The sequence below is a fragment of the Delphinus delphis genome, chromosome 11, assembly GCF_949987515.2.
Source record: "Delphinus delphis chromosome 11, mDelDel1.2, whole genome shotgun sequence".
In the NCBI taxonomy this organism is placed as follows: Eukaryota; Metazoa; Chordata; class Mammalia; order Artiodactyla; family Delphinidae; genus Delphinus; species Delphinus delphis.
This window is the reverse complement of record NC_082693.1, coordinates 27,182,426-27,196,614: the sequence shown is the minus strand read 5'-3', so window position 1 is coordinate 27,196,614 and position 14,189 is coordinate 27,182,426. Positions and strand designations below refer to the sequence as shown.

Below are 14,189 nucleotides of genomic sequence, written 5' to 3'. Positions count from 1 at the left end.
GCGTCTCACCTGTGACAGCTAAAAGGATGATTTTCAGCCACTTCTGTTTCAGTTCTTCACTGTCTGCAGCAAAGCTGTGCACAGACTTGGACTGGGTCAGTTTGAAACTGTGTGGCAGGTCTGCACTCCTCAGCATATCATCCACAATGTAGCCCAGGAGTGGAATAGTGGCCTGGGCTCTGACATCCTAAGAAAAAAGCATGGTACATAAAGAAAAAACATGGTGAGATGTGATCCGGCGCCCACTAAACCTCCTTTCTTACAACCATTCCACAGACTCGCACTGTGAACTCTCCATGGAGAGAGATGGGGAGCCAGTGCTTTTAGCACAGTGCTTGTGTATGAGGCCACCCGTAACGTCACCTGAGTGAATTGATGAATGAGTGCTGACACCTAAATCAGCTAGAGTTCATTGACCCCACACCTCTTTCCCTGTGAGGGAGCCCATTCAGTTCTTCAGTGTAAAAGGGAAGAATAGTCATCTTACTGTACAAAACCAGCAAATGTTAATGATGATTTCATTATCAAATGCAGTTCTATTTGGTGTTTCATTCATTCATGCATCAATTTACTTATGGACAGGAAAAGAATGTAGGAAAAACAATGAAACAGAATAAAAAACCAAACAACCCAATCAAAAAATGGGCAGAAGACCTAAACAGACATTTCTTCAAGAAGACATACAGATGGCCAAAAGGCACATGAAAAGATGCTCAACATCGCTAATTATTAAAGAAATGCAAATCAAAATTACCATGAGGTATCACCTCACACTGGTCAGAATGGCCATCATCAAAAAGTCTACAAATAATAAATGCTGGAAAGAGTATGGAGAAATAGGAACCCACCTACACTGTTGGTAGGAATGTAAATTGGTGCAGCCACTATGGAAAACAGTACGGAGAACAGCTCTAAAAATAGAGCTACCATATGATCCAGCAAGCCCACTCCTGGGCATGTATCCAGAGAAAACCACAATTCAAAAAGATACATGCACCTCAATGTTCACTGCAGCACTATTTACAGTAGCCAAGACATGGAAGCAACCTAAATGTCCATCAACAGATGAATGGACAAAGAAGATGTGGTATATATACGTACAATTGAATATTACTCAGTCATAAAAAAGAATGAAATAATGCCATTTGCAGCAACATGGATGGACCTAGAGATTATCATACTAAGTGAAGTAAGCCATATAAAGACATATATCATAAAATAAATAAAATTTAAAAAAGACATATATCATACGATATCGCTTATGATATATATGGAATCTAAAAGAAAAAAAAAAAAAGACACAGATGTACTTATTTCCAAAACAGAAAGAGACTCACAGACACAGAAAACACACTTTGGTTACCAAAGGGGAAAAGGGGGTGGGAGGAGGGATAAATTAGGAGGCTGGGATCAACATATATACACTACTATGTATAAAATAGATAACCAGCAAGGATCTGTATAACACAGGGAACTATACTCGATATTATGTAATAACCTATAAGGGAAAAGAATCTAAAAAAGAAATATATATATATATATCTGAATAGCTGTGCTGTATACCTGAAACTTACCCAATATTGTAAATCAACTATATTTCAATTAAAAACACACACACACACACACACACATATCTCAGCATTTTTAGTCTATTTCTAAAATAAAGTTTTATTAGCACTTAATGTAGATATAGGCTAAAACACAAGAGGTACATGAAAATTTTTATATGTTTCCAGGTGAGTGCACAATTGATTTAAGTGTTGTTGGTTTTTTAAGCACAACACGATCCATAGTGCCTGGTGCATGTCTGCTGTTCCCATATATTTATCTCAGATCCATTCACATAAGGTCTCAAAAAATTGTTATTGGATAATGTTAATCCAAGGTTGATTTAAATTCACCTTCTCACATTCCTTTCTTTTTCAAGTATCCCTCCATGCAGGAAAAAAAAAAGCCTTACTAATATTTCCCATCATTAAAAATGCTCCTTCTACTTGCCTCTCCCTCTGATTCAACCTCTTCTCCCCATGCCCTTTCCTAATTCAACTCACATTTTCTCAAACCCACTAAATAGGAATGAGAGAAGGGGGCAAATGATTCACAGGCTGAAGAAATTATTGGCTATAGAAGGAATCAGTCTAAATAAACTTGAATTTTAGTTACTTATTATTTTTCAATTATAATGAAAAATAGTGAAACTGTGTGAATTCTCTTGTTCTATAGAGAAGTAATGGAAGGATTTTAAGTTCAGTGTCTACTGGCCTCACTCCGTCCCTTCAGAAAGATGAAGTTTAGATACCTGGGGGGCACCATACATGTACAGCACAAGAGGGTCTTGTTTGGGGATCACACACCAAGCTTTCTGCCAAGGTTTTGACTTTTCCATATATTGAAGAAAACTGCACACCACACTGTTTCCAGATACTTCTGCAGATTCGATCTAGAAAATACGATGGAAAGAAACAGTGAGAGAGAGTGAATGAACACAAAATGAACCAGAGAGAGAGGTAATTCAACTTAAGGTAACATTCATAAATTACAATGTGTTTATATAAAATGTCTCCTGGGATTGTCTAGAGAAGGTTCATCTGCAATTATTATTTAAACATTCATCTAGATCGACGATGAATTAAGTCAATTTTAACTGTATTACCAGACCTGTAATTTAAATAAAATTAAACATTTATTGACTGCTTACTATGAAGGCACTTTTCTTAGCTCACTACTTATATCATTTAATCCTCACACCAACACCAAAAAGTTATTACTTGCATTATTATGAGGTTTAGAGATGAAATAGCTTTCCTAAGATTTAGGAATTGGTGTGCTCGGATTTGAGTCTGGACCCGGAGTCTGAACTCTTAGCCACAATGCTATACCAACATCACTATGTAAGAATGCAATAGCAAAAAGGCAAATACTTACCAGCAACCTTTGTTCTATACCTGAGATAATTTTAAAGTTTTTTAAATTGCAATAACTCTTTGTGGAGCCATGTACGGTTTTCTGCTTTGTCTCCAAATACGTAAATCACTGGCTAAAAAGGGAACAAAACCCTTTGACTAAATGATGGTTTCTACTACACATATCATGGAAAGCAACTGGTTTGCATCCATTTTCTATCTCTCAAATCCAGTGTCATCCACTGAACAGTGCTGGTTTGCAAACTGCTTTGCTACCAGTTCGAGATAAGCACAGAAAGCAAGAGTAAGCATTTAGAAACTTTTATAGCAATCTGACTTGTGATGATACCCAAGCACATAATTGTGTATTTTACAAAAATACTGAGCTGTGATGGTTTAGAAAGTAAAACTGGCCCTTCATCACAGATAGTTTAAGAAGCATTGACTGGCAAACAATGGACTGCTAGCCCACCACCTGTTTTTATATGGCCTGTGAGCTAAGCAGAGTTTTTACAGATGACCATTTAAAATCAATCTGATGATCTAGAATACGAAAACTTTGGACTCCAACTAAGTGAAATGTTATCTCCCCTCCCCCAAAGGAATTCCATACTTATTACCATATTACAAAAATTATACTAAATTATTACTTTTAATTTTGTCAATAAAAATTTGAGAAAATTTGTTTTCTCTCTTGTTTTAGAAGTAATATTCTCAGTTTTGCCTTTCAGCCTGCAAAGACTAAAATAGTTTCTCTCTGCCCTTTTACAGAAAAAATTTGTTGATCCTTGGTCTAGAGGGCATAACAAACTAGTTGTCATGAGTAAGTTTCAAATATATATGTATGTGTGTGTGCATATGCACACATCCACACTTATCTTCTACTTATGGACTTCACACTATAAATACATTTGATTAAATGTGTTAACCTAATAAGTAATTGATTAATTTTCCTCTAAGTACAGGTTTTTCTAGAGAACTACCTAGAGATTTTTATTTCATAGATACAGCCTGAAATGCACTTCTTAAAACAAGTTATTTGACTCATTATTCTATGCCAGTCTCATCCATTGCCGCTGTTCAGTCTTTCGAGACTGTGTTTCTGGAAGCTACTGAAGCATGTCTTTCCACCCTCCCTGCCAGAGAAAGTCCACTCTGGTCTGCCATACAAGCAACATCTATATCCTAGAAGAATGCAGAGTTATAGTTTGTGGGCCTGTACTTTAAGCTCAAGTGGACCTTGAAGTTTATGATCCTTCTTCAGTTAACAGAAATGACTTTTTGTATGTTTATACAGTGTAGGGTTCAATAAACACTCATTGATTCTTAAATAAATTGTAGAAATTCTTAATAAACCAAGTATGTCTATGATTTTAGATACATAAGAGTTTTTTTTTTGATACATAAGAGTTTTGATCATGAGTCTATTCTTCACATAATTCCAGGCTATCTTGAACTTTCTGTCAAAAAGCCCTTATTATGTAGTTTATTACTTATGTTGTTAATATCTTTGGGTGTAAAACTTATTTCAGATACTAGTTGCATTACAGTTCCTAGGTTTGGGAGGTTTGAATTTATCTAAAACATGAATCAAACTTACTTGTGAGACATTTCAGTAATATTTCAATGTAGTTCTCAGATTACTGTCACTGGCCATTAAATGATTCTTTTAATGCAATAAGTTGGAAGAGTTTTTCAGGTAATAAGACTTTAATCTAAATTTTAATAATATCATACAGTATTTTCAAAGCCAATATGATGAAACTGAGAGAAAAGCTTTCCTCTTAAAAAAATATATATAGTAGTAAGTTGGGCATTAGAAGAGATGTCAATTAATACTCTAATATTTGACCACAGCTACCTTCACAAAATCAATACACAATCAGCCCTCCATATCTGTGGATGTAGAACCTAAGGATATGGAGAGCTGGCTGTATCACGCCACTGTATATAAGAGACTTGAGCATCCGCGGATTTTGGTATCTGTAGGGGTCCTGGAACCAATCCCCCGCAGATGCCAAGGAAGGACTGGATTTACTCTCAAATGCACATTGGTTAACATGGCACTGTCCCTCATCTTTCTGTACAACTGAGCATGACCGCAAGAGTCAGCAATAGAACAAAAATATAAATCTTGCTCATCATAGTCCAAATTATTAAATACTAAGAGAAATAACAAAATATATTATTTGTATTCTTCAGAGTTAAAAAAAATTCTGTTTCTAGTATAAAAATCTGAAAGATATCCAATATTTAATATTTCATACCTCTAAAATTCCTTTTCTTTTCTTTTCTTCACTGTCTGTGAATCCACTTATTATCTGATAACAGTCTTTACAAACTTTGCTCAATTTACCACCATCATACTCAAGTTGAGCTTTATAATCAGAACACTTCCAACAAACCACCTTAAATTAAGAAAAAATAAAGAAGAGTGAATAATCATATTTTAAAAATAACAAGATTTAAGCAATAATCAGTTATAGGTAATAATAAATGAGAAAAAGTTAAATGTAAAGGGCAAATTTTATCAGACTAACAATATCCCCATGAACATTTGGAGTATTTGTCATGTATTATAATGCTGTTTGTGATGGGCTCTGCTTGCTCATCCTTCTCTTCCTGGCCCTAAAGGTAGGAGCTCTTCAAAGGCTTGGTCCAGACCATTACACTTCATACCTCTGGACGTTTTATATCTTCCCCAAGTGAATTCATGGTCTACCTTGCTCCCAGCTTTCTCCTTACCACACTTCGTCCCTCCCAACCTGTTCCCCTCTCAGAGTACTCTCTATCGCTGGAAATAGCACAGCCTCCTAACCAGTTATGGCAAGTCAGAAACCTAGGGGTCATCCCGATACCTCTCTCTACCTCACCCCATAGATTCACCATGTTATAAAGTCCTGCTGATTTTATCTCCTAGATATTTTTTCAATCTGTCCATTTTTCTACATCTTCCTTGCAATTACCTGAGTCCAAGCTATCAATGTCCTGGTTTGGACCATTATAGCCTCACGACTGGTCCTTGTAGCATTCCTACTGGAGTCCAGGCCACTACTCTAAGATCCCCTCCAAGCTATTTTCCAAATGGCATCAGATGCTTCCTTAAAAATGCTAATCTGATATATTTCTCTTCTATTTAAATTTCTTTAAAGTCTTCCCTTTGCTCTTGGATAAGGAACAAATTCTTAACCATGGCCTATAAATTCCTGCATGATTTACCTCTCTTACTCTATCTTCAGTGACAGTGGCTTCTTACAGCTCCTAGAGTGCTCTGCTCCCTCCCTCTCTCATCTCTGCTTCAGTGAGTTAACTCTTGCTCATCCTTCAGATACTGACTCAAATTTCTCTTCCTCAAGGAAAACTCCTCCAACTTCCAGAATACAGCCCATCTCTTATCACTGTGCTATTAAAGTTCCATGTGCTTTTATTTTTTTTTTTAGAAGATGTTGGGGGTAGGAGTTTATTAATTTTTATTTATTTATTTTTGCTGTGTTGGGTCTTCGTTTCTGTGCGAGGGCTTTCTCTAGTTGTGGCAAGCAGGGGCCACTCTTCATCGCGGTGCGTGGGCCTCTCACTATTGCGGCCTCTCTTGTTGCAGAGCACAGGCTCCAGACGCGCAGGCTCAGTAGTTGTGGCTCATGGGCCTAGTTGCTCCGCGGCATGTGGGATCCTCCCAGACCAGGGCTCGAACCCGTGTCCCCCGCATTAGCAGGCAGATTCTCAACCACTGTGCCACCAGGGAAGCCCTCCATGTGCTTTTTGCATGCACTGATCACAATTTGTAATCATATACTTGTGTGATTTTTCGATTAATGTTTGTCACCCTAACTAGGCTGTAAGCTCTATGAGAAATTGTCCTTGTGTATTTTGCTATTTATAGTACCTGTTTAAAAAATAACCTTGCAGTTTAAAAAATTATCTTCTTGGGGACTTCCCTGGTGGTCCAGTGGTTAAGAATCTGCCTTCCAGTGCAGGGGACGTGGGTTCAATCTCTGGTGGGGGAACTACGATCCCACATGCTGTGGGGTAACTAAGCCTGCGCGCTGCAATTACTGAGCCTGCGCACTCTAGAACCCATGTGCCACAACTAGAGAGCCCGTGCATCGCAACTACTGAACCTGCATGCTCTGGAGCCCACATGCCACAACTAGAGAGAAGCCTGCGTCCTGCAATGAAACATCACACATGCCACAACAAAGATCCCGCATGGTGCAACTAAGACCTGACACAGCCAAATAAATAAATAAATAAAATTATCTTCTTGCTTCTAGAAGAATATTTTCCCTCATTTATAGTGGACAAACTATATTTAAGAAATTAAATATTAGTAAAACTTTCGGTTTAGATTCACATCATGTAAAATTCATAATAAAAAATTGTTCATTGTTTTCTCATACTTCCAATGAAATTACACTAGGATTTAAAATTAGACATGTCTGTATCTGCAAATTCATGTCAACTAATATTTATTTTCAAAGTATGTCACAGTACATTCATATTTTTGTTTGTTTACTGAAAGCAAGTATGTCAATATCTGAAATCATTTCAAGCAAACTCAATGAGAGATTTAAAAAAGTCTTACACTGAGGGGGGGAAAAAAAGATGTTTGCTATCAATTTGATTTTGATTATAAAACTGTCTCACTGAGTCAAAACTTAGGTAAAAAGGAAGAATAAATCTGCAATGTAATTGAGAATAATCTGAATGTACTATCAATAAAAACTGTTGCACGAAAGCATACTAATAATACATTCAGTCATGACACTACAATGCCTACCCTTCTCTATGCTTATGTGTCGCTTTTTAGAAGAAAGTATTAATCTTCAACTTGGTTTACAAGGCCCTCCAAAACCTGCTGCTACTTCTCTCCAACTTCAGGTCATGCTTTGTTCCTTCTCACTCTTTCCATATGAAACAATTCAATCCCTGAAAACCTGTCAACTGCCTTAGCTGGCTTGAGTTGCTGAATCTTGTTAGAGATATTTCATTCCATTAAATGGACTAGTGTGTCCTTTTAAATTTATAACCATAAACCTCTAATAGGCATCTTTGTTTCTTTGGTAGGCTCATTTTTTCCTGCCCAGAGACAACTATTACATACTTAGCTCTCTTTCTCAAATCTCCCCCCTCCCTCTTACTTCCCCCTTCACTTTCAGATGATGACTCTTCCTCATACTTCAATGAATATGTAGATATTATCAGACCTAAATTCCCTCATTTCCCACCACCAAATCAAAAACACACCCACATTTCCACTCATCTTTCCCTTTATCCTTTCCGTTATAATGGAGGGAAGTTTCCCTCTCCCCATCAAAAGTCTGAACTTCTACTTAAGCTATAGGTTCCATCTCATATTTTCTCAAAGTCATTGACTCCTTTGGTTATTATTTATCTTTCTATTTCTTAGATTGCTCATTATGCTCCAGCTACATGACCTTTTGGCAGTCTCAAGAATAGATCAGGGCTTCCCTGGTGGCGCAGTGGTGGAGAATCTGCCTGCCAATGCAGGGGATATGGGTTTGAGCCCTAGTCCTGCAAGATCCCACATGCTGCACAACAACTAAGCCCGTGTGCCACAACTACTGAGCCCACGTGCCACAACTACTGAAGCCCGCATGCCTAGAGCCCATGCGCTGCAACAAGAGAAGCCACTGCAGAGAGAAGCCCGTGCACCACAACGAAGAGTAGCCCCCACTCACTGCAAATAAATAGAAAGCCTGTGTTCAGCAACGAAGACCCAATGCAGCCAAAAATAAATAAATAAAGTTATTTTTAAAAATAAAAAAATTGGGCTTCCCAGGTGGCGCAGTGGTTGAGAGTCCGCCTGCTGATGCAGGGGACATGGGTTCATGCCCAGGTCCAAGGAAGATCCCATATGCCGTGGAGTGGCTGGGCTCATGAGCCATGGCCGCTGAGCCTGCACATCCAGAGCCTGTGCTCCGCAACGGGAGAGGCCACAACAGTGAGAGGCCCGCGTACCGCAAAAAGAAAGGAAGGAAGGAAGGAAGGAAGGGAGGAAGGGAGGGAGGGAGGGAGGGAGGGAGGAAAGGAAAGGAAAGAAAGAAAGGAAAGGAAGGAAGGAAGGAAGGAAGGAAGGAAGGAAGGAAAGAAGGAAAGAAGGAAAGAAAGAAAGAAAGAAAGAAAGAAAGAAAGAAAGAAAGAAAGAAAGAAAGAAAAAGAAAAATTTAAAAATTAAAAAGAATAGATGAAGCTCTATCCTACCTCAGGGCTTTTGACATACAACTCTCACTGCCTGAATGCTCTTCCTGCCTTCTTTCTTTATTGTTTTTTTTTTGCGGTACGCAGGCCTCTCACTGTTGTGGCCCCTCCCGTCGTGGAGCACAGGCTCCGGACGCGCAGGCTCAGTGGCCATGGCTCACGGGCCTAGCCAATCCGCGACATGCGGGATCCTCCCGGACCGGGGCACGAACCTGTGTCCCCTGCATCGGCAGGCAGACTCCCAACCACTGCGCCACCAGGGAAGCCCCTGCCTTCTTTCTTATGGTTAGCTCTTTCTCACCTTTTAGGCATCAGCTTAAATATCAAACGCCTCAGATAGGTCTTCATTTTTCTAACTAAAATTGGTTCCAAATCCTCTTCCATTACCGTTATTCCCCACTTTAACTTCTTGATTTCTTATTGCATTTATAGTCATTTGAAATGCTTGTCTGTTAATTTGGTCTGTTTTCTCCATTAGAATGTGATCTCTGAAGCTGGCTACCATTTTGCTTACCAGTTTTTCTCCAGGACCCAGCACAGTGCTTTGCATAAAGTTATCACCAACAAAAGTTTATCAACTAAGTGATTTATTGAATGATTTCTTTGTGTTTTTCCAAGTTAATGATTTTACAACACTTATATAGTGACTAACAACCTTAATGACCAAGAAAGCTCACATACATGTCCACATGCTCGACAATGATGCCTTCTCCTCGTCAGGGCATTAAAAGGCTCCTTGCATTTCATACACATTGTAACTTCATTATCTCGGATCCATCTTGGGGCTCTTTTTCCTAGCTCAGCAGTCTAAAAAGGAAAGAGATTCCATTTTAATGGCAAAAACTGTCATTTCCATCCATCCATCTGTTCATTCATTTATTTATTTTAAAAAGAATTTTAACAACATTGCTCATACCATGTTCTGAAACTCAAGATCCAGAAAAAGAGAGAGGAAAAAAAAAAAGTTCAAAGACATTTAAGAAGCATGAAAAGGCACTCTATTGTATTCATCTAAGAAGAAATGAGATCCTGTCCAAATAGCCAGTTATGGCAATGCAAAGGGAAAAGACTGGGTAACAAAATAACTAGATAGATCTTCTGCAACTGCAAAGAGAAAAGAACTTAAAGAATTTAATTCAACTTACAGAAACCTCTGAGTGAATGTCATTATCCTTGGCAATTGCATTTCTGAAGGTTTCATGCCTCTGATGGAAAGCATCAATAGTCTCTTGAAGTGCCTAAAATATACATGAAATTCAAAGCAGATATTAAAGTATCACATGCAAATTAATAAAAACACTTTATTAAACAAATATTTAGGATGGAAATCACCTTAAAAATTAAATGACCTTATTCTGATGACTACAATATGTGCATAATACAACAATATGTGCACATCTGGGTACACATAGAGAGGTTACCACAAAACAAAAATGAAAATAGAAATCAGGTTTACCTTGATCCATTCTTCTTTGTCTTGCTCAGAACTAAAACAAACAACAACGAAAAATTAAAGTGAATAAAGAGAACATTAATGAGTTATACCTGGTGCATACAACTGTATTTATGTTAGTCCAACTTTCCGGAAAATTCAGGGATGTCCAAGAAGGAGTTATAATAAAAATTAAACAGAATCTCTGGCAATTGAACAAATGAATTCATAAACATAGTTTTATACCATCCACTTACTTTGGTACACATAACTTTTGATGGAGAGAGTTAAGTTTGGCTTCTATTAGTTTAACCACCATCATCTAGTTGTATATATCAGGTATCTGTAGATCTAGCATTATACTAGATATAGGCCTAGTCTTCCAATTCACCTTTATGAAAACACATGAGGCTTTGAAAGGCTGCTAGTCACAACCCATCTTAGAAAAGACTGCAATTATCCTTGAGACTATAAATTATCTGTGTAAAGCCTTAGGGAGCTATGTAACATTTCCTTTGGTAAACAATTTAATTCTATTTTGCTAGGCTTCAGGCAATACCATACCTAATTCATTATAGATAAAACACAATGAAGATTTAAATGCCTGTAGGAAGGAGGTTTCACATATTAATGAACCCCAGTATTTAATAATTTTCTGTTGGGAAAAAATTTCCCTTTTAGTAGACTTTGTACTCAGTAAGATCTCCAAACTGAGGGATTGTGAAGAGTGGGCTCTATTTGTTTGTATGTATTTGGTAGGCATGGGCTAAGTCTGAGTCCCTGTCCCAGCCTGAATGTCACATGCCACAGTCCCACAGGTATCACATATGTATAAGTCTGTGATCATACCATCCATGTGACACCATCCATCTTTCTCACAAAAACTGAGTATCATGATGTGCCAGGAATACTGCTGGAATCCGTGCACGTCAAATGTAAGATTCTGCTTATATTTCACCTGGGGATCCTGAACCAAGAACCTTGGTGGGGGCAGGGGCTTTAATCTTGCCCCTCAAAAAAGGTTTCTCCCAAAAAAAAAAAAAAAAAAAAAAAAAAGGTTTCTCCCGAATGCTATGCCCCGCCCCCACAAAATCAGCTCTATTGCTCTGGAAGCATAGTTATTTGCTAGCTGCTTTTAGCCTTTTAAATGCAAAGTAACTTGACAAGTCTTTAATGCCTTTTGTTTTACTTTCTCAATCATGGCAGATTTTTAAATTTACTCCTTTGTTTAATTTACTCATCACTATATTTTTATATCCATTCAGCAATAGAAAACCATTGAATAAAAACTACATAAAATAATTTTGTTTCAAAAGTTTATATTCTTTTGAATATGGAAGGGGTGGCAGAGTGTGAGAGGTCAGTCTTCAGGCTGACTTATTTAATAAGAAAAGTAGAACATTTTTTTCTGTGTTGGCTTCAGAAGTGAATTCTCTTTAAATATCACCAAATATATACCCAATTTGGGGTTCCATGTAATCCTTCAGACTTTCTGAGAATTTCAGTGTTTGTCTACATTCTTGAGAGAGTCATTATAGACCAGAAGATAAGTAATCACACTTCATTCAGATCTTCAATTCATCATATAATCATAAATACAACTAAAGCAATGAGATTAGGGGAATAAGAAATTTAAGGAAAAATGAATGTGTTTTCAGTACTAATTGGAATGTATCCAATAGTGCATATTGGAACTCTACAAAATGATAACTGCCTGTACTTAAGAAAAATTTTCATGAATCAGCCCCATCCTGAAGCAAAAACAGCCCAACCTGCTAATGGAGGGGGGCTGGAGTCCGTCTCAACTCAGGCAACCCAAGAATCCTTGACAATCTCTCTTCTGCTGTTCAGACACATCTCTTGGGTTTGCAGATTTGGAACTATGCTGATATTCAGAGCCAGCAGAACCTTCATTCATCTGTAATGAAGACTTCTATGATGATCAGAACAATTGATGAGTCTTCTCTGTGGCCAGGGCCAATCATTCAGGGAGTCAACCACTGAGTGAGGACTTAGGTCAGGGGCTTCCAAGTACAGTAACATAAATTGTTCTCTTGGGTTTGATGGCTGGGGTCCAAATCCCACCATGATAAAGTAGGAAAACCATAACATCCAAGCCAAGTCCTCCACCATTTGAACTCATGCTTGAAATGCTGCCTCCTAATCCTCAGGGCAGCCTCCTGGCAGCTCCCTAAGTAATACAGCTTCATTATATATTTTCTGTGGGAAATCAAAGAACTGGCTAGGTATTTCTTCAAACTTTCCTAACCTGCCACATGTTCCATATCTATAATCACCAATTCCCTGGCTCCCTGGGTACAGATTCCTATTAAAATAATTTATTCTCTTTTGAAAATGTGAAGTTTAAGCTCGTACATAGTTACTAAACACAAATATCCAGGATGAGTTCACCTAAGCAGCCAGAATCACATGCTATTGGTGCAAAGGAATAGAAAGGAACAGAAGGGCTCTCTGATTCTCCATGGATTCTAGGGTATGAAAACCATCAGAGCTGGGATCAGTAGTTAACTTCTGATCTGTGAACTTTTGGTGGATCTCAATTTTCACCATGCTAGGTTTGTTTTTTTTTTTTTTATAGGATAAATGGATGACAGTTTCCTAAAGCAGATATTTTAAAACCTGACAGCACTCTGTCTTCTAGAGGTTCATGCATGAGGTAGCTGTGATCTACTACAGTGGTTCTCATGTTTTGTTTCGTTTTTTTTCTTTCCAAACAGGGTTATGCTAGGGGGATGGATGCTAGGCCTCCAGCTCTTTCTCTCCCACTCAATAAGCATATAAGAAGAGCCACCCCTTCCAGAAGTCCTGGTTGCTAGAGGCTACTAGAGCCCCAAATGGCCCCCTTCATGTATCCTCAACTGTGGCAGGAGAATCATCTTTTCCAAAATGCCTCCCAAATGATTGATTTCCAAAATCATTCTCTCCATCAAAGTGCCATTAGGTCCTATAAATGCAGAGTCTCTGAAGGACAGATAGTTAAAGCTTCAACATTTATCATGAAATAATAAACATCAATAAACATTTGTGGACCAAAAGGAGGGATGGCGGAAAAAGGTTAGAGAACTTTTTCCTAGAAGACTCAAAACTTTGGCTTGAATGCAACAATTTGGTCACTTTAATTTACTGAATGCTTACTGTCTGAAAAACCACTATCCTAGGCACTACAGAGGAACCAAAAGGGAAGACATAATTCTTGACTTTCAAGAGCTTACCTCTTTACATTTATGTCCAACCAGACATGGAATAGATCCTCAGAATTATTTTGTCCTACGATTTATTCCGATTCTTTTGTAAAGTTGTGAGAGAGGAATGGTTCTCTTACCTGGCTTGCAGTTCCAGTGTTCTCTCTTTCCCAGATACCTGGAAAGTGTGTGGATATTCCTCATTGTGAGTCTCTACAATTTTCATTCCATCAATGCCAACCCTGGTTCGAACTGTGAATTTAGAGCCCACCAAGCTGAATCTTGGCACGCAGTACAGCAACATGTTGTTGAACTGCAAGAAGGCAGAACACATGTCAAAAAAAAGGAAAACGAAGACAGAGGAAAGTGACCAATATTGAAAGTAGCCCTAGACAAAAATTCCAGGGAATACCATACTTTCTATGTGAGAAA

The 14,189-nt window shown here is 38.1% G+C and overlaps 1 protein-coding gene across 5 annotated transcripts in view; it reads right to left on the bottom strand.

Annotated features, from left to right (window-relative positions):
* FGD4 (FYVE, RhoGEF and PH domain containing 4) overlaps nucleotides 1-14,189 on the bottom strand; it is a 204,058-nt gene that overhangs the window by 9,701 nt on the left and 180,168 nt on the right. For all 5 annotated transcript variants that reach the window (XM_060024561.1, XM_060024560.1, XM_060024564.1 and 2 more), the window contains 7 exons: nucleotides 13,898-14,070; nucleotides 10,579-10,609; nucleotides 10,268-10,360; nucleotides 9,804-9,929; nucleotides 5,171-5,311; nucleotides 2,300-2,440; nucleotides 10-187 (listed from right to left, as the gene is read on the bottom strand). In XM_060024561.1, coding sequence (XP_059880544.1) covers nucleotides 10-187; nucleotides 2,300-2,440; nucleotides 5,171-5,311; nucleotides 9,804-9,929; nucleotides 10,268-10,360; nucleotides 10,579-10,609; nucleotides 13,898-14,070 — 883 coding nt within the window. The remainder of the gene's footprint in view (nucleotides 1-9; nucleotides 188-2,299; nucleotides 2,441-5,170; nucleotides 5,312-9,803; nucleotides 9,930-10,267; nucleotides 10,361-10,578; nucleotides 10,610-13,897; nucleotides 14,071-14,189) is intronic.